Source organism: Dermacentor andersoni, chromosome 2 (assembly GCF_023375885.2).
Source record: "Dermacentor andersoni chromosome 2, qqDerAnde1_hic_scaffold, whole genome shotgun sequence".
Lineage (NCBI taxonomy): Eukaryota > Metazoa > Arthropoda > Arachnida > Ixodida > Ixodidae > Dermacentor > Dermacentor andersoni.
Genome location: NC_092815.1, coordinates 226596926 through 226616353, shown reverse-complemented (window position 1 = coordinate 226616353; position 19428 = coordinate 226596926). Strand labels below are relative to the sequence as shown.

The 19428-nt window shown below is 45.7% G+C and overlaps 1 protein-coding gene across 1 annotated transcript in view; it reads right to left on the bottom strand.

The window, feature by feature from the left end:
- Positions 1-19428, bottom strand: part of LOC126539977 (dual oxidase maturation factor 2-like) — a 449790-nt gene that overhangs the window by 45156 nt on the left and 385206 nt on the right. The window contains exon 7 of the mRNA XM_050186802.3: positions 5477-5649. Coding sequence (XP_050042759.1) covers positions 5477-5649 — 173 coding nt within the window. The remainder of the gene's footprint in view (positions 1-5476; positions 5650-19428) is intronic.

The window sequence follows — 19428 nt, the reverse complement described above, 5'->3', positions numbered from 1 at the left end:
TGGTCGACAACCTACAAAAGAGCGGTCTTACGCACAGGAGCTTTGAAGACGTTGTTTTCCCCGGAGGGCCCGCGGCATTCAGGAAGAGAGCGCAACGACTGCTGATAGCCTTCCTGCGAGACACGGGGCTCATCGACACCTGGTGACACACCCCTGATCTCTCAACTCGAAGGAGGATCAGGCGGAAGAATTGGCGGTTATGAATGCCAGGCTAACCCCGCCTGCTTCAACATCACCACCACCACCACCACCACCGCCTACATCTCTGTTGCTTCGGTGCGAAGTAAAACAAAACAAAGAAAAAACACGCAGACGTTCTGTTTGCACGCGCGCTTTACTATTTCTCTAAACTTCAATTTGTGAATTCAAGCAAGAGATCACACAGATGACAGATGTTGTCTTGAATAGTTTTCGAAGTCACGTGTCACCACGAGCGACGTCAAACTGCGCACATCAGTACGTAGGCGCAGGTACACGAGCACGTCATCCTCCAGCTCAGAGCGCAGCGGCCGCGAGGAAAAGGAAAACCGGCGTAGGTTTGAAATTTCAGATCTTTCCGCGGCGCGTAGCGATGTAATACTTTTCAGACACGATCGTTATTGCGCAATGCGTGCGCTTCGCTTGTCAGTTCAAAATAGCCAGAACTGGTAAGGGGCCCTTTAACGAACCTTTATCCTCTTACATGCGTGTCCCTTTTCTGAATAAGAGATGACTCTGTGCCACGCGCGTGCCTCGCACATAATGAACTGGATCACTTTCATTTGAGTCGGCCTCGTGCATTAGAAATGCAAATATACAATGGAATATACAAATGCGAAGATACAGCTTGATAAAGGGCAACAAGTGTCACTGGAAACAAAGTTCACTGCACCTATACACAAAACCTAGCAAGAAGATATTTAAATATACGTATAAGCCCAATAAATCTATATATCTAAGAAAGAGTACCTATATATGATGCGTCAAACAAGGCAAATAAACATCTTGCGCAACAACAGATTCGCAGATCACAGCCCCCCTCTCTCCACTCCCGCGATGTATCGCGCGCGACAGGAGGTGGCGCACTGCAACCCCACTTTTCTCCCTTGCGCACGCAAGACTGAGCCACCATCATCGGCTCATCCATGCCCCGCTCCTTCTCCCCCTACGCTTTCACTCGCACATAGAGCATGCGGCGCTCGGTCACGATGTTATCGCCCTTGGACTTTATACGAAACATGAGGGCGACGTGGACGGCAAGAATGCGCCGACATTGCCCATATAATTGCTATCGCAATAATATAATAAGAGTATCCGGCAAATGAAGCAACCCGTGGCCCTTACTTTCCGCAAAAGAAGAAGTAACAAAATTGAACTTTCACCATACGAGAATTTGCTGCGCCGCAACGTCTTTTTTTTCTACTGTGGCGCGGGACACAGCAATGAAGAAAACGCAAGGAAAGCATATTGGCCCATAACCGAATGCCTACTTTGGGTACCTAATGTGGCTACCGAAGGAATATCGAAGAAAACGTGAGATGGGGGGGCCTTGGTCCACAGAGAACCATAGGCATACTGCTCGGTATTATACACCTGGGAGACAAAATTTTGCTGAGAGGTTGCGCTCAAGCGAACGAGTTGCAATCCGTTGAGTCCCCGCAGTGAAGGCGGCGAGCGACCATTCGTATGCTAGCCAGAAAACCTCCAAAACTATGCCAGGCGAAAATCCACTCCGCCAGAGAAAAACGAACGCGCATCGAAGTGAGCCGCGCGGTGTTCGGGGCAACACAGAAAGATGCATGCGCTCTGGCTGGTACCGGCAGACCGCGGGTAGCGAGAACAAAAAAAGAAAGATGAAGAAGCTCAATGTGTCCTCGCGAATAAAAGTCAAAGCAGAAAAATAGATAAGACCGCAGTTACCATTGCTGGCTGCAGTGTCTTGACGTGGATGTTTGGCGCAGGTGAAAAAAAAGTTGATAGTCTTTTCTGTGACCTAACGGCACAAAAGAACCACCAAAACGCTTCGTCTCATCGGACTTCGCTGTGTGCTTTGTCAGCTTGTCTGATAGTGTGCTGATTTGGCTCGTCTCGTATGATCCTATGTACGAGTTTAGGAAAGTCAATGTACCTTTGGCGTCAAAGGTTTATAACAACATTAAAGCCACAAAGTGCCGGAGTTGCAAATCTAAAGCACGACTTTGGAAATGTCATTGCACCTTTTGCATCAAAAGTTTGTGAGAACTTAATACCCATAAATTTTCAGAATTGAGATCCATGCGCTCCGTAGATACCGCGGCCTCCGCGTGATGCTGCGACGAGCCCGCTCGGCATGAAAACGCCCTTGAAACTTCGTGCTCGTATGGGGCTATCTGCGTTATGTGACTCCCGGTGCATGGGCGTTGCCGCGAAATCCAGCCCGATTTCGCAATGTTAGCGCTGAAAAGTATTTTCGAGCGTGAAAAAGACATTCTAGACAAAATCCAGCATGATTTCCGGCGCCGGGAATTGTTTTGGTTGGCGGCGAACGACAGCACAAAAACATTTAGGGGGGGGGGGGGGGGGCTGAATACGCCCGTGCCAGTGTCCCTTGTAAGATCTTTCATGCCAATTATTCTCATCTGGTCACCTTTCTCGAAGCTAATTCTTTTTTTCACATCTCGTCAGCATGGTTTCAGGAAGAAATTCTCCTTGGGAAATGCTATAACTTCATTTACTAATGAACTATTAGTAGCTCTAGACATGGGACTTTATATTGATTGTGTATTATTACATTTCTCTAAATCTTTTGACCTTGTCTACCATGAACTACTTTATCTTAAGCTTAGAAAACCAAATCTTAACTCTAACATTGTTGCTCGGATAAAAAACTTTTTGTTAAACCTGCAGCAATTTGTAACTGCTAATGACTACCATTGTTCTCTCTGTCTTGTCCTTTCAGGAGGGCCACAAGGTCTTGCCATAGGGCCCTTCTTTTACTAATTTTTTTACCTGATTGTATCAACTCTTCTAGAAGGCTTTTTTGCAGACGACTGTGTTGTATGTCGCGTGATTTCCTATGATACTGACACATCACTACTACAGACTGGCCTAAACAATATTTCTAATTGACGTAACTCATGGAAAACGAAACTCAACGTGACAACGTGCAAAATAATGAAAATTTCTCGTAAATTTTCCACTAATGCTTGGAAGTACAACATAAATTGTTTCCCTCTCGAACAAGTGACTGCTTACAAATACTTAGGGATCCACACTAATTCTAACCTGCCTTGGCCGACACGCTATATTGCCAGTGATGCCAATAGGGTATACTTGCACCGTAACTTTTTCAATGGCCCCTCTAAAACTTTATAAAAGTTTGTTCATTCCAAACTAGAATATTTATTAGCAGTGTGGGATCCATTTGCTGAAAGTCTTATAGTCGCCTTGAAGCTGTACAGAATAGTAGCGCACGCTTCATTTTTTTCCAAGTACTCCCGTCTTTCCAGTGTTTCATCTATGAAAACGGCGTTACGGCGTCCGTCCCTTTCCTTGCGCAGGAAAGTAGCACGTCCCGCCTTATTTCATAAAATTTACTATGATAAGCCCCACCTTAAGCAAGAATTACTTTCCCAGCCCTCGTTGTCACACTAACCAACACTTTCATTCTTCCATTCCTCAGGCTTGTAATGACTGCAATCACTTGCCCACCTCCATTGTATATATTATATACGGACCCCATTGACTTTAAAAATGTGCTTGAATATGTTACCTGATATTTGCGTTTTGTTTTTTATATTTATTGTTACCACTCCTTTTTCAACGCCCTATGGGCCATGAAGGTATTCAAAAACAAACAAACAAACAAACAAACAAACAAACAAACAAACAAACAAACAAACAAACAAATAAATAAATAAATAAATAAATATACATATAAACAAATAAATAAATAAACAGCCGCGCTGTTGCATAGAGAGCAGACAACAGCAGACGCAGCGGGCAGCAACCCCGGCCAGCGCTGGCGCACTCCTCAATTGCGCAAGTGCGGCGAGCAGTGAAATCACCTGTCCTTTCTTTCCTCTGCGCCGTACTATAGTACGTTATCGTTTTGCTCAATTAACGGACGTTAGCCAGCCCACATATCTCCCTACGAGACCACGCAGCACCACCATCTTTTTTTGTTCCCTTTACGGACGTTAGCCAGCCACGCACACGGCTCATTTATACAGGTCCGTCAGGTAAACAGCTTCGCTGTAAAAGAGGTAGATTGTCTATCACAAGAATGGTGACTGAAAAATCATAATTTCTCGGCCCAAGTTGCGTATGGATAGATACTACGGTGCATGGCGCACGTGTCACTGTTCTCAACTCTCACTTGTTTGTTTAAAAATTATTTCTTATTTCTGTGTTTTTTATGCCAACAAAGTGCACGTCATACATCGTGTATTTCAAATTTCAAGCTTTTCACTTATAAAAATCATTAGAAAATTTGTGCTTTTACTTGTCTCGTGTCCTGTCTTCATTCCCTAGTTTGTACACAAAGCCTACCATCAAAAAATGCAACCAACTCGGCCGGAGCAGTACCCTAAAATGAATAAACTCAGTTAACAAAGCTCGTTGCTGAGCTAGTTGCTTCTTTCAGAAGGACACAGACAAAGTCGCACCTCATACGAGGGCGCTTGTTGTGTTGGGCTCTGTACGTCTTCTTATTTTAGATGCACGAGCATCGAGTAATACTTTTGTTTCTTGCGCTGCGCTTCCGGTTCGCTTCATGAGACGACCGGGGACGAAATTCAAAAAAAGAACGACAGAAAAAAATAGTAGAGTGCAAAATTCATGGGCTTCATTATCGATATGATATCAGAGCATAAGTTTAGTTACAAGTGGAGTTACTGAAGTGTCTGGAATAATGAGGATTAATTAAAGAAATCACTGATTACCTCGCACAAAGCACATAATCGTAGGCTTTAGAGACCCGCCATGTGAGCACGACTTTGGCGAAATTTCTGGAAACCGGGAAGTAGAAAGCGGTAGCAATTACATCACTAATGACCTCACACACAAGAAGGTGGCACGATATTCAACCGGATAATTAATCGAAAACAGTTCCGTGGCATATACTGATCATCTGGCTAGCAGAGCACATGTGACATCACTCTCTCCTCTCTCACTTCTCCGCTCCCGGCGATCACCTGCTTGTTTGCAACACCTGCACACGCGCTCTCGGTACATGCTCTGATGTCATCACTGGTAAGGTGCGCTTCCTGAGCCGCTCGCTAGGGGGCTACGCCCGGCTAGGTTGTGCACGCTGCGCTTCCTCCTCGCCTGCATATCGTGCCAGGGGAAAAGATGTTCGCTTGCGTAACCTAAAGAGCACCAACGCCGAGGTGCGAGTACCGTTAAGATATACCTAAGTCAAAGATTAGGGTCGCCTACCATTTTTTAACTGGCTTGAATTGTTCTTTAGGCTCAGTTAAGCCATTTGTTGGAATCTAAGAAGAAAAAAAATCCGTACCTTGTCGCCGTCTGGGGAAGTGACTGTGCTGGTTTTGCGGTCTGTAACGCAGTCCTGGCCCACGAAGTATCGGTAAGGCGTGTCGTAGTCAACTTCGAGAATTGTAGAGAACTTGTTCGGGAAGAAAATGTCAAGCACCACAATCGAGAGCCCACAGAATGCTGCGACTGACCCTGCATGAAAAACAAGATATATACGGAAAGGTATAACATGCTTTTTTTATAAATAATTTCCTTCACATTTAGTGGCAGCGAACATCCTGTGTGATATTGTCTGTTGGCGCGCGTGGCATAGCTGTGTGTGAGCGATGCTAATAAGAATGGCCAATAGCGACAGCTGCTTCACCTCTGTTTCTCGCTACGCCACCCAGTGTGCGGACTTACAGTATACGATACAGGAAGAAGGACCGGAAGCCTCCAACACTTGGACAAGGGGATTTGTCTTCCTCAGTTGAAACGTTGTTTTCTCTTGTTCGGCAACAGTTGATGAATGCTAATGTGCATGTATAATTGCTTCACTGTGTCGTGTTTACAACCTTCGTAGGAAAAGGGTATACTTTAATAGCGCACAGGATGGAATTGCATCAACTGCTTACGCCACCTCAATTTAATATGTCATGGCACGAGGTGACTGTAAACCGCGCTTATCCTGAGCGCTCTTATCTACAACGCTTATTCGCCAACTGCCTTTAGGTCGAGGCGTTGCCTTGACATTGATGTGTTCTTTCTGTTGGTTGAACATCTTGAAGGGACAGCGTAATACGACGAAGACAGAAGGCAGAAACACACAGGACAGCGCTGTCCTGTCTGTTCCTGCCTTCTGTTTTCGTCATATTGCGCTGCCCCTTCAAAATGTTCAACCCGTACCAATTCGCCCGAATGTCGATCCTTCTACAGTATACTTCTGTCGGTATAGGAACGCGCCCTCTATGCGTTAGTTCAAAATACAACGCCAGCAGACGATATCGCGAGACATCGTCTGCTGGCGCTGTACGTGGAACAGACACGTACGCGCTGTACGTGGAGCAGACAGAGCGCGCGCTCCGTCTGCTCCTTGTGTAGACTCTGGTACTGCAGCTCCCCATCCACCATTGGGATCCTGCGATTGCGCAAAGTTCATCCGGCCCTTTTACGGCGAACAGAAGCTGTCAGCTAGAAATCGGCGAAGATCCCAGTCTTTCGCCAAGCAAGCGGAAAACAAAAGATAGCCGACCTCCGTTTGAATTTGAGAAAAATGGCAAAATAGGCGACTTGGTGTGCATTTGTAGTTAGATAAGCGCAAACGGACAAAGACCATATAGGAAAGTGCTCGTCCTATGTTGCCTTTGTTCGTTCACGCTTTTCCCAACAATCGGAACAAACGTTCACGCAGTTTGAAGACGAACATCCTGTCCACTGTGCCAGGGCCACGTTGTGTTTAATTTATTGCCTGAATTAAATGACAAAGGACATCACAAGGTAAACAAAGCGGAAAAGCCTTATTTCACGATGAATGCCAACGATAGCGTGATCAGTACTGGAGCAGTGTGGTGACGGACCCTACTGCCATCGCTCAAACGCGTGATGCCGGGCTCCTCTCACTTCCCTCTGCGCACGCTGTGCTGTCAAGCTGCGCCTAGCGCATCTGTGTGAATCAAACGGAAATGTCGCAATACATGATTCAGCTGCAGTTCCGCACACCACCTACAAATTTCGGAGGATTTTTGTCCCCCACTCAAGAGAGACACATACTCAGTGACCAAAATTGGAGTCAAAGAAATTCACTGATGAGTGCGTCATACCCACTGACATATACCCAGTGATCGATGTTGGCCTTAAAGAGTTTCGTTGAACAGCGGCACACACAACCAGTGATCCAATTCGGAACCGCGGTTCGTTTCGAACCAGATTCCCTCAGCACTGCAGCCCGATACTGTCCCCCTAGCTCACTAGCCCCATAAACCTAAGTTGACGGGAAAACAGTGAACGACACAGACAGACAGACAGACAGACAGACAGACAGACAGACAGACAGACAGACAGACGGACGGACGGACGGACGGACGGACGGACGGACGGACGGACGGACGGACGGACGGACGGACGCACGGACGGACGGACGGACGGACGGACGGACGGACGGACGGACGGACGGACGGACGGACGGACGGACGGACGGATAGATAGATAGATAGATGCCGCAAAGCGCGCGACGTATCATAAGAGTGCTAATTGCATTAAAACCAAAAATAGAAAACGTCAGTTCCACAGAGACTGGCACGCTGCACTAAATACTCTGATGTGCATAAACAAGATTATTTTCTAGCACCAGCAGAGTACAGCGCTCCTTTGATTTAAATTAGAACTTGACCATAGCTTGCAGAAATAATAAATAAGAATATACCGACGTCCATCTGCTAGATGGTAAAGCGTTTTTGCCATCTGCAGTGGTATGGAACTGTACATAGTCATCATTCGACTGTGTATGCTTATGGTAATAATACGCAAAATAATATTTAACTTTATAGGTATATAGAGGCACATCGTTGTTCAGCGTTTTCCCGCAATATCTTACAAATCATAGCACGTGGAGGAGCACCTATGGATACCGGCTTACGACACAGTTGGTCCACCAAGGAATTCTTCTCCAGCCTCCACAATCGTCCGGCGTAGAGTCAGATGCAATACGTAAATATCATTGAGTTTCTTACAAAATAGTCACTCTTGCCGCAAGAACACAAGTGGGAAGTGTTGAATAAGAAATAAATGTTTACCATTACCTAACATAAATATGCATATAAATTGCGGCGGAATTATTTTGAATCCCTTAAATAGTCTTTTATTAAATCAGGTTGGTTCGATATGCTCGGCGAGCGTTCTTTCTCGACTTAAGAGGAGGTACAGCCTAAAAGATTCCACTACGACGACATAGGTGTTTCATAGTTACTTCCATGGTTGGACATTCTGTTCGTTTGACGTGTCATCACAACATACCAAGCAGAGCGGAATAAGAGTCCATTATCATACGCTGTAACTCATCGTCAGCCTATTTTTATGTCCACTGCAGGACGAAGGCCCCTCCCGGCCATATCCGTCTTTTCCCTGTCTTGCGCTAGCCGAGTTCAACTTGCGCCTGCAAATTTCCCAATTTCATCAGCCCACATAGTGTTCCACCGTCATCGACTGCGTTTCCCTTCCTTTGACAGCAATTATGTACCTCACTGGTCACGCCAGTTATCTGCCCTACGTATTAAATAGTCTGCCCGGCTTCATTTTTTTTTCTCTTACTGTCAACTAGATATCGGCTATCTGCGTTAGCTCTCTAATCCACACCGCTCTTTACCCGTCTCTTAATGCCACGCTTAACATATTTCGTTCCATCGCTCTTCACGCGGCGGTTGACTTCTTTGTTAAGCTCCCAGTTTCTGCGCCTTATGTTAGCACTGCTAGAATGCAATCAATGTGCACTTTTCTTTTCAACGCAAGTGGTAAGCTCCCTGTCAGGATTTGGTAAGGCCTGCCGTATGCACTATAATCCATTTTTATGCTTCTATAAATTCATTTTCAAAATCAAGGTCCGCTGAGAGCGATCGGCCTAGTACTACTACACAGACTCTGGAGGCTTACTGGCGATCACGAATTGTTGTTCCCTTGCCAGCCTATTGAAGATTACTTTACTATTCTGCATATTAATCTTCAGCTCCACTCTTATACCTTCTTGGTTTAAGTCCTCAAACATTTGTTTTCTTTTATGCCAAGTGTTGCTGAAAAGGGCAATGTCATCTGTAAACCGAAGGTTGCTGAGGTATTCGCCGTTGACCCTCACTCCTAACCCTTCCTATGCAGTGAATGGCTTTCGAGAAATTGTGTCCTATTTTCTGACTCCTTTCTTGATAGTAATTTTTTCCTTTACTTGTGGATATAGGGTAGCTGTAGCGTCATTGTAGATAGTTATGAAGATATTCACGTGTACCTCCTGTACTCCTCGATAATGTAATGCCTCCATGACTGCTGGTATTTTTAATGAGTGAAACGTCTTTTAATAATCTATGCAAGGCATAAAGAGACGTTTATTCTACTCCGCAGACTTCTCAATTACTTGACTGATGACAAGGACGTGATCCTTGGAAAATATCCCTTCTTGAAGCCAGCCTGTTCTCCTGCTTGTTGTAAGCCAAGTGTTGTCTTGATTCTATTGGAAGTTATCTTAGTGAATATTTTATAAAATACAGACAGTAATTCATGGGGGAATTTAGAGCACGCACAATACACAAGAACGCAGAGAGGGTGGACACGCGAGCGCTTGTCACAACTGTTTATTTTTGAAAAGAGACAGAACATAAAAGCGTCAGCTATCTGCACTGGGCCTGGGCAAAACGAGCCAGCAATCTTTATATAAACAGATTAGAACGGTTCAAGCAGTATTCGAGAATGCAAATTCTTTGTCAGTAATAGCAACCGATGGCTGACTGATGCATTTTTCAGCACACCTTACATGAAACGCTTCTGTAATTTCAGGTATTAGTTTATTTATTTCTGAAAACAAAATATCAGTGTCAAAAATTACCGGTTGACAATGACATAGGTTGCAGTGGTTGGGCAAGCGCGAATCATTTTCTTTTCAGAAAGAATGTTGATGTTGATGAACGCAGCTCAAGCTCTTGGGCCAGTTGGTGCATGATGAACTTGAAAAAGGGGGTACCAGCGAAACACAAAAGACGCACACACAAGGAAAAAGCGTTAGACACAGACGGACGCTGCGTCCGTCCATGTCTAACGCCTTTTTCTTGTGTACGCATCCCCCCTTTTTCAACTTCATGTTGATGTTCTTTTATATGAGTGTTTATGCACCGACCGGTTTGTCCTATGTACATGTTGCCACATGATAGCGGAATCCGGTACACAATACCTATTTTGCATTTTGTAAATTTTTGATCTTGTCTAAAACCGCAGTTGCATTTTCTGTTTGTAATGTCAAACTTTTTTAAAACAGCATGCCACACTTTTTGGGTCTTGTTAGGAGTACCGGCGCGCAACATTCTTTAGCCCATGCGAAAAATAGTGGACATAAGGTGCAACCGCAAGGCCTTTTCTCTGCGTGCTATGCCTGTTCCTTGAATCTATTGTTTGTAAACCCTTTACTATCTTACTTACTTTCTATACCGCTTTGCAAATTAATGTGCTCCGGGAAGCCCACTGAAGCTAGCCTTGTACCTGCTTTGCAAAGCATCCATTCGTTGGGTGGCAACAAGTTTTTACCAAAGCCACCCGAAGGCACGACACTGCTATTCTGCTTTTTGCAATCTTTGAATGTCTTTATTTGTGCTGTAATATGGGCTTTTTCGATCTTTCCGAAGTGCTCGTGTGTCCAACTTCTCTGCGTCATTGTCTATTGCGCGCACTCCAAATTTCACCATGAATACTTGCCAACTCGCCTAGTTAGTTCTGCTGACAGCAAGCTCAAGGGTCTATTTGTTTACAACTCTTTAACATATCTTTTCTTATGTATTAGCATTTTCCAAGCTCTATAGGACAGTCCAAGTCGAGAGTCATCGCTTGTAAATGACAGAAAACTTTTCAAGCACAATATCTACTCCATCTTTAATTATATTAGAATATCCACAGCAATATGGAACCCTTACCATGTAAGACTTTCTACTGCCCTTGATTCAGTCCAGAAGTACGCCGTTTGTTTAATTTTTTATCAAATTACTGCCGTCGTGCCAGTGTTTCACAATTGAAGTGCACGCTCACCTTTCATCGGATCGTCAATGCTCTGGCCTTTCATTGTTCCACAAATTCTGCCATTGCAATTATGTTCTAAAAGATGTTCCTTTTTCTCCTGCCATGTATGTATCATATTTATTTATTTATTTAGTACATCCTGCAGAGCACATTGTGGTCATTGCAGGACGGGTCGACATACTTAACTGCAAAACTAGACATAGAAATACAAAGATACATAGGTACATTCGTATGCATACAGAAATAATACACACTTTTCTATGACATGTTGATCACAAAGCAATTCATGAAAAGATCGAAATACAAAGCTTTAATCAATACGTTCTGCCGGGTAAATTATGGAAAGCAGAAAGGGGCGCAAACGCAACGCTATAAACTAGATGAATGCATGAGATTAGTCACAATAGGCAACTAAGCGTTGCGCACCAAGTGAGAGAGGAGAACGTGCTGCGATCATTCAACAGCAAAGGGAACAAATGTATGCACACTCCTTAGGGCAACGGAAATACTAATCTGAAAGAAGCGTACATATTTAAAAAACAGACAGTCACATGTTGTACGGTGCGGCCAGAGAATTCCATTCGGAAGTAGTCCGTGGAAAGAAGGGAAACTTGTAGCTGTCTGTTCTAGCATAGATAGGTGTTAGTGTATCAAGACGATGTATCGTGTATTCCTTGTGGAAAGGGGGCTTACATATAGTGAAGGGTCCAGAGCCAATTTGTGGTTTAGATTATATAAAGAATCTAGCCAGTATTTCTGTCTTTGTTCAAGCGAAGGAATGTCGTTGGTCAACATCAACTCTGACAGAGAGTGCGAACTTTCAAATTTGGAAGAAACAAAACGAACAGACTTTCTCTGTATTCTCCCGAGTTTGTTAATATTGACCTTCGTATAGCGATCCCATGCGACGCAATCATATTCATGTTTTGGCCCGCTATAGGTAAGGTAAGTGAGCAACTTAACGTTTGAGGGGGCATTTCTAAGTTTGTGCCACAGATAAGTTAGCTTGCGGAAGGCAGAAGAACATATGCTGTCAATCTGAAAGTTCCATGAAAAACTGTTAGTGAAAGTTATGCCAAGGTCCATGCAACTTTCAACTTGTTTTAATGGAATAGAACCCATTTGATACGCGTACTCAAGGGGGGTTCTTTTTGTGCGTTATGCGAAGACAGACAGGTAATTTAGCAAGGTACAGTTGTAGGCCAGTTGGTGAAACATTGTCAATAAAACCGCTACAGACACAGGACGGAGGTGCAACCGGCCATCAATCATACCCTGTGTTATCTCCCCCTCTGCGTCCCGTGTCTGTAGCGGTTTTATTCACAAAGAGGGACAGTTTCATCGGTTTGCAGCCATGCCCCATTCATCATCATCATCATCAGCCTAGTTACGCCCACTGCAGGGCAAAGGCCTCTCCCATACTTCTCCAACTACCCCGGTCATGTACTAATTGTGGCCATGTTGTCCCTGCAAACGTCTTAATGTCATCTGCCCACCTAATTTTCTGCCGCCCCCTGCTACGCTTCCCTTCTCTTGGAATCCAGTCCGTAGCTCTTAGTGACCATCGGTTATCTTCCCTCCTCATTACATGTCCGGCCCATGCCCATTTCTTTTTCTTGATTTCAACTAAGATGTCGTTTACCCGCGTTTGTTGCCTCACCCAATCTGCTCTTTTCTTATCCCTTAACGTTACACCCATCATTCTTCTTTCCATAGCTCGTTGCGTCGTTCTCAATTTCAGCAGAACCCTTTTCGTAAGCCTCCAGGTTTCTGCCCCATATGTGAGTACTGGTAACACACAGCTGTTGTACACTTTCCTTTTGAGGGATAGTGGCAACCTACTGTTCATGATTTGAGAATGCCTGCCAAACGCACCCCAACCCATTCTTATTCTTCTGGTTATTTCAGTCTCATGATCCGGATCCGTGGTCACTACCTGCCCTAAGTAGATGTATTCCCTTACCACTTCCAGTGTTTCGCTACCTATCGTAAACTGCTGTTCTCTTCCGAGACTGTTAAACAGTACTTTAGTTTTCTGCAGATTAATTTTCAGACCCACCCTTCTGCTTTGCCTCTCCAGGTCAGTGAGCATGCATTGCAATTGGTCTCCTGAGTTACTAAGCAAGGCAATATCATCAGCGAATCGCAAGTTGCTAAGGTATTCTCCATCAACTTTTATCCCCAATTCTTCCCACTCCAGGCCTCTGAATACCTCGTGTAAACATGCTGTGAATAGCATTGGAGATATCGTATCTCCCTGTCTGACGCCTTTCTTTATAGGGATTTTGTTGCTTTCTTTGTGGAGGACTACGGTGGCTGTGGAGCCGCTATAGATATCTTCCAGTATATTTACATATGGCTCATCTACACCCTGATTCCGTAATGCCTCCATGACTGCTGAGGTTTCGACTGAATCAAACGCTTTCTCGTAATCAATGAAAGCTATATATAAGGGTTGGTTATATTCTGCACATTTCTCTATCACTTGATTGATAGTGTGATGCCCCATTCATTGCACCACAAACATATTTTATTCAAGCTAGAGATAAGTTCCCTCTGATCTTCCGTGGACTTAATACTACGAAATGCAACGCAGTCGTCTGCAAACATCGTATTTGTGTCCCAGGTTGGACGACGGTAACAATGTCCTTATTATATGAAAGAAAGAGCAATGGACCGAGAACACTGCCCTGGGGAACATCTGAACTTACTGGTAGATTTCCTGAGTTGTGATCATCAACCGAAACATACTGTTGGCGATTATCCAGATAGTCTGTAATCCAAGTTATTAAGATCTCTGGAAGTTTCATCATCATTATTTTCATCAGCAGCCTATTTTATCTCTACTGCAGGACGAAGGCCTGCAGTGGACATAAAATAGGCTGATGATAATGATGATGCAGGTTAATGTTTCTAATTTTAGAATTAGTTTTTTGTGAATTACGCTATCGAAAGCTTTACTGAGGTCCAAAACCACAGCATCAATTTGACCGTTGACATCCAAAGCTTGGCCAAGTGAATCGATTACTATTACTAGATGCGTGAAAGTGGTACAGCCTGTCTGAAACCATGTTGGACGTTTTAGTATCATGTTTTCTTTTAAGGATTCATTAATGTGAGTGGCGATTATGTGCTCGAAATTTTTGGAGCAAGATGATGTCAATGATATGGAGCGGTAATTCTCGAAGAATGATCAATTTCCTTTCTTAACGACCAGAACAACTCGAGTCATCTTCCAATCTTTAGGCACTTTGGCGCGTAACAAAGATGCTCTGAACGATATCGCTAAGAACATGGCAACAGTTTCGGCGCATCTTATAGGGAACACATTCGGAACGCTGTCTGAATGAGGAGTTGTTTTGGTTTTTATATTGAGTAACATAGACACAATGCCATGCTAAGAAGTGAAGTTCGTCTCATGCTGTTTAAACACTGCAGAGCTTGAAGACGACCCTGAACTTGCACGGGAGAATCGACTATGACAGCAATTGTTAAAACGTTCTGCGATGGCTTTCAAGTCGTTAACAATGGTACCATCAGCAGCCTTCTTGCTGTCGCCAGGTAACCGCAAGACTTATCCGGCGCTTTCTTCATAAAGTTAGGCAATGTTGTGATAAAATAAAAATATTTTGGCTAACGTACGGCGCAGGACAGCTTTTTTTGTAGTTCAGTGATAACGACCGTGCATGGATGCTTCTTTTTATTCGCTCGATTTCGCGCTTCCGTTGTACTATAACACGCACCATCAAGGAGTACCTTTATTGACTTTCTTATTTTAGTACATACAAATGTATCTATGCAATATCTGCACGTTGTAGTAAAGGCTGTCCATAGCGTACACACACCACCGCTTTCTGCAAAGCCCATAAGATGGGTTTCCATGTAGTCAATGACGCTGGTGTCATCAGCTCAGGAGTAATCTTTAAAAGAGTTGGTTTTTGCAATTTTCGGAGCAGCAGTCTTGACAAGAGGCAATAAAATGCTAACAAGGTAATGATCAGATAAACCATCTCCTATTGTTACGATGTGCTCAAAAATGGTTCGGTTTAAAAATTTAACACGCGTTCGTCCTATGTCACTTCACCTACATCGCAGCAATGCATAAGTGGAAACAGTCGGAGCGTGACAAGCTCAATACACTCATCCGAAAGGTAGTGAAGCGGGCCCTTGGGCTCCCAATCACGACACCGACGTATCGACTCCTCGAGCTCGGGGTGCACAATACCCTCGAAGAGATCGCTGACGCACAGGAGAGAGCGCAGATGATACGACTGACGATGACGAAGACCGGCCGTCACATATTGCGCGAGCTCGGGTACTTCCCACCGAACACCCAGGATCCACCGGAGCTTACGGCGGTTCCCCGCGAGCTCCGCGACCTGATCACGATCGCACCCATTCCGCGAAACGTCCATCCGGAACACAATCGAGGCAGGCGCCATGCCCGGGCCACCGCGTTCCTCAAACGAATAAACAAGAAAGCGGACGACGTCGCTTTCGTGGACGCCGCCGCCTACCGATGCAACCGAGCCTTCGCCGCGGTAGCGGTCTCGTCCTCGCAACGGACTTTAAACGCCGCCACGGTACGCACACGTGATCCTGAGGTGGCGGAGCAATTGGCCATAGCCCTGGCAATGCTCGACGATAAGCGAACGACAATATTCAGCGACTCAAGAGCAGCCATCAAAGCGTTCGAGAGAGGCGTTGTCTCCGTGAAGGCTTTACGCGTCCTCTGCGGCGCTTATCCAAGCGCCTTCAAACACCACGCCGTCATCTGGTTTCCCGCCCACCTGGGTCGGATCCCGGGCCCCCCACCCAACCTCAACGAGACAGCCCATGACGCTGCGCGTGCGCTTACCGACCGCGCCGTCACCCCCGAGCAACTACGTCTCGATGAGTTGGAGGCGAACAGGGATGCCCCAGTAACCTACAATGAAATAACCAAACACTTTTACTTGGGACGACGTCTCTTTCCGCCCCCGCACCCCAAACTAAACAGGCCGCAGGCGCTAACGCTTTGCATATTACAGACAGATACCTATCCAAACCCCGCCACCTTACACATCATCTACCCGGACGTCTACCCAGACGATGCGTGCCCCTCGTGCGGGGTCACGGCGACACTCGCGCACGTGCTCTGGGAGTGCAGAAACGCTCCGCCCGACTCTACCTCCGACAAGTGGGAGAAGACCCTAAGAAGCCCGCTTCTACAAGATCAGCAATGGGCAGTCCAGCAGGCTCGCGTAGCGGCCGCCAGGTATTCCCTGTCGGTTCCTGCGTGGGAGACGCCCACTGCGCGCTGACGTGTGTCCTGCAGGGCTTTTATTAAAGTTTTTCCAATCCAATCCAATATAGAACATGATGACCCTTGTCCACGTGTGGATTCATTAACCACTTGGATTAGATCAGGTCTCAGCATAATGTCAAGTATGATGTTAGCGTTTACATCAGCCTTATTGTTTGCCTGGAGGAGCTCTCAGCTGACAGCAGGCAGGCTAAGATAGCCGATCAAAAAGAAATTCTTATTTTGGCAGATAGACATGTGCTCTGGAAGCTTGATCAAGTAATCTGGTGTAGCGTCAGCTGGGCTGTAAAATGTGTACAGCACATAGAAATGACCCCAGCGCGATAACTTAAGGCGTAAACACTCCAGGTCGGGAATATCACCAAGAAACATAGCTCCTATCTGATCTTTAAGTAGAACGGCTACACCTCCGCTTCTGCGTATTCTGTCCTTACGAAAAACTTTGTAATGGGGTGGAAAGACAAGTTAATTTGTTATATCGCTACGCAGCCAGGTTTCTGCTATGACCGTGATGTGCGGTAGGTGTTGTAGCAAGGTAATTTCTAGAAATACGGTCTTGTTCGCCACGCCAAGTACATTGAAGTTCACGATGCACTGGCGTTTATCCTTGCATGGAATTGAATTTACGTGGGAGGGAGGTTCAAGGATTTATAAACATGCAACATCTGAATTATTGTCTTGAACATCGTCAATTTTTGTGCCTATTTCTGCGCTTGCGCGTGACGACAGCTCGATGGGGGTTGCGGTTTGTCTGCGTCACTTTTTTAACAGGAATTCTTTCATTTTTTCATCAATCCGAATGTAAGCTATCCTGTTGATATACAATTTGTCCAAAGGTATGGAAATCTTATCCGCCTTCTCTGGGTTTTGTTTCGTACTTGCCCAAAGCGTCCTTCTAACTTCTCGAATTTGTCGCTAATATTCTTCCCTCACTGATATAGCAGCTTGTGCTATTGTTTAAGAATTGATGTTTTGTTTCTTGTATCGATCAACCTCAGGACGATCGGTCGTTTCTTATTAGTGGACGGTCAACCTAATCAATGTATTCGTTCAATAGCTATCGGGTTCAGATCGAGAAGTTCTTTACTTATTTATGGCTGTTTCAGTGATTTGCTGTTTTCACCCTCTGGTTCTGGTAGCACAAAAATATTCAAATGAGGGTTATTACTCTGGTTTTATAATTCAGTTATTTTCTTTTCAAGCGTCAGAATTCAGTTACTTTCTTTTCAAGCGTCAGAAAAACTTCGTGTATATGTTGTGGCCGACCTGCCAGCGACGCGGCACCGTGACCTGTGACGTCACGCTCCTGTTCCTACATATAACAGCGTCCCACTGGCAATAAACGTTGTTCTTCGCCGACAACCGGCTCGCTTACATGGTGGCAGCGGTGGGAAGCTGAACTACTAATCCTCTAGAGTCTGATGTCTCAGACGTCGAACCTCCTTTCCCAGAGCTACGACTAAGCACACGGTAACGTCGCAAGCCCTGTCTCTACCCATTGCCTGAGGGACGTTGAATTACTTGTTCACATATAAGAAAGGGAAGCGGTGGCAGAGCTGCCAGCGACGCGGCATCGTGACCTGTGACGTCACGCTCCTGTTCCTACCTAGACCAGCGTCCCACTGGCAATAAACGTTGTTCTTCACCGACAACCGGCTCGCTTACATGGTGGCAGCGGTGGGATGCTGAACTACTAATCCTCTAGTCTGATGTCTCAGACGTCGAACCTCCTTTCCCAGAGCTACGACGAAGCACACGGCATCGTCGCAAGCCCTGTCTGCACCCATTGCCTGAGAGACGTTCAATTACTTGTTCATAAATAAAAAAAGGGAAGCGGTGGCAGAGCTGCCAGCGACGTGGAATCGTGACCTGTGACGTCACGCTCCTGTTCCTACATATACCAGCGTCCCGCTGGCAATAAACGTTGTTCTTCACCGACAACCGGCTCGCTTACATGGTGGCAGCGGTGAGAAGCTGAACTACCAATCCTCTAGTCTGATGTCTCAGACGCCGAACCTCCTTTCCCAGAGCTACGACGAAGCACACGGCATCGTCGCAAGCCCTGTCTGCACCCATTGCCTGAGAGACGTTCAATTACTTGTTCACAAATAAAAAAAGGGAAGCGGTGGCAGAGCTGCCAGCGACGTGGAATCGTGACCTGTGACGTCACGCTCCTGTTCCTACATATACCAGCGTCCCGCTGGCAATAAACGTTGTTCTTCACCGACAACCGGCTCGCTTACATGGTGGCAGCGGTGAGAAGCTGAACTACCAATCCTCTAGTCTGATGTCTCAGACGTCGAACCTCCTTTCCCAGAGCTACGACGAAGCACACGGCATCGTCGCAAGCCCTGTCTGCACCCATTGCCTGAGAGACGTTCAATTACTTGTTCATAAATAAAAAAAAGGGAAGCGGTGGCAGAGCTGCCAGCGACGTGGAATCGTGACCTGTGACGTCACGCTCCTGTTCCTACATATACCAGCGTCCCGCTGGCAATAAACGTTGTTCTTCACCGACAGCCGGCTCGCTTACATGGTGGCAGCGGTGAGAAGCTGAACTACCAATCCTCTAGTCTAATGTCTCAGACGCCGAACCTCCTTTCCCAGAGCTACGACGAAGCACACGGCATCGTCGCAAGCCCTGTCTGCACCCATTGCCTGAGAGACGTTCAATTACTTGTTCATAAATAAAAAAAGGGAAGCGGTGGCAGAGCTGCCAGCGACGTGGAATCGTGACCTGTGACGTCACGCTCCTGTTCCTACATATACCAGCGTCCCGCTGGCAATAAACGTTGTTCTTCACCGACAACCGGCTCGCTTACATGGTGGCAGCGGTGGGATGCTGAACTACTAATCCTCTAGTCTGATGTCTCAGACGTCGAACCTCCTTTCCCAGAGCTACGACGAAGCACACGGCATCGTCG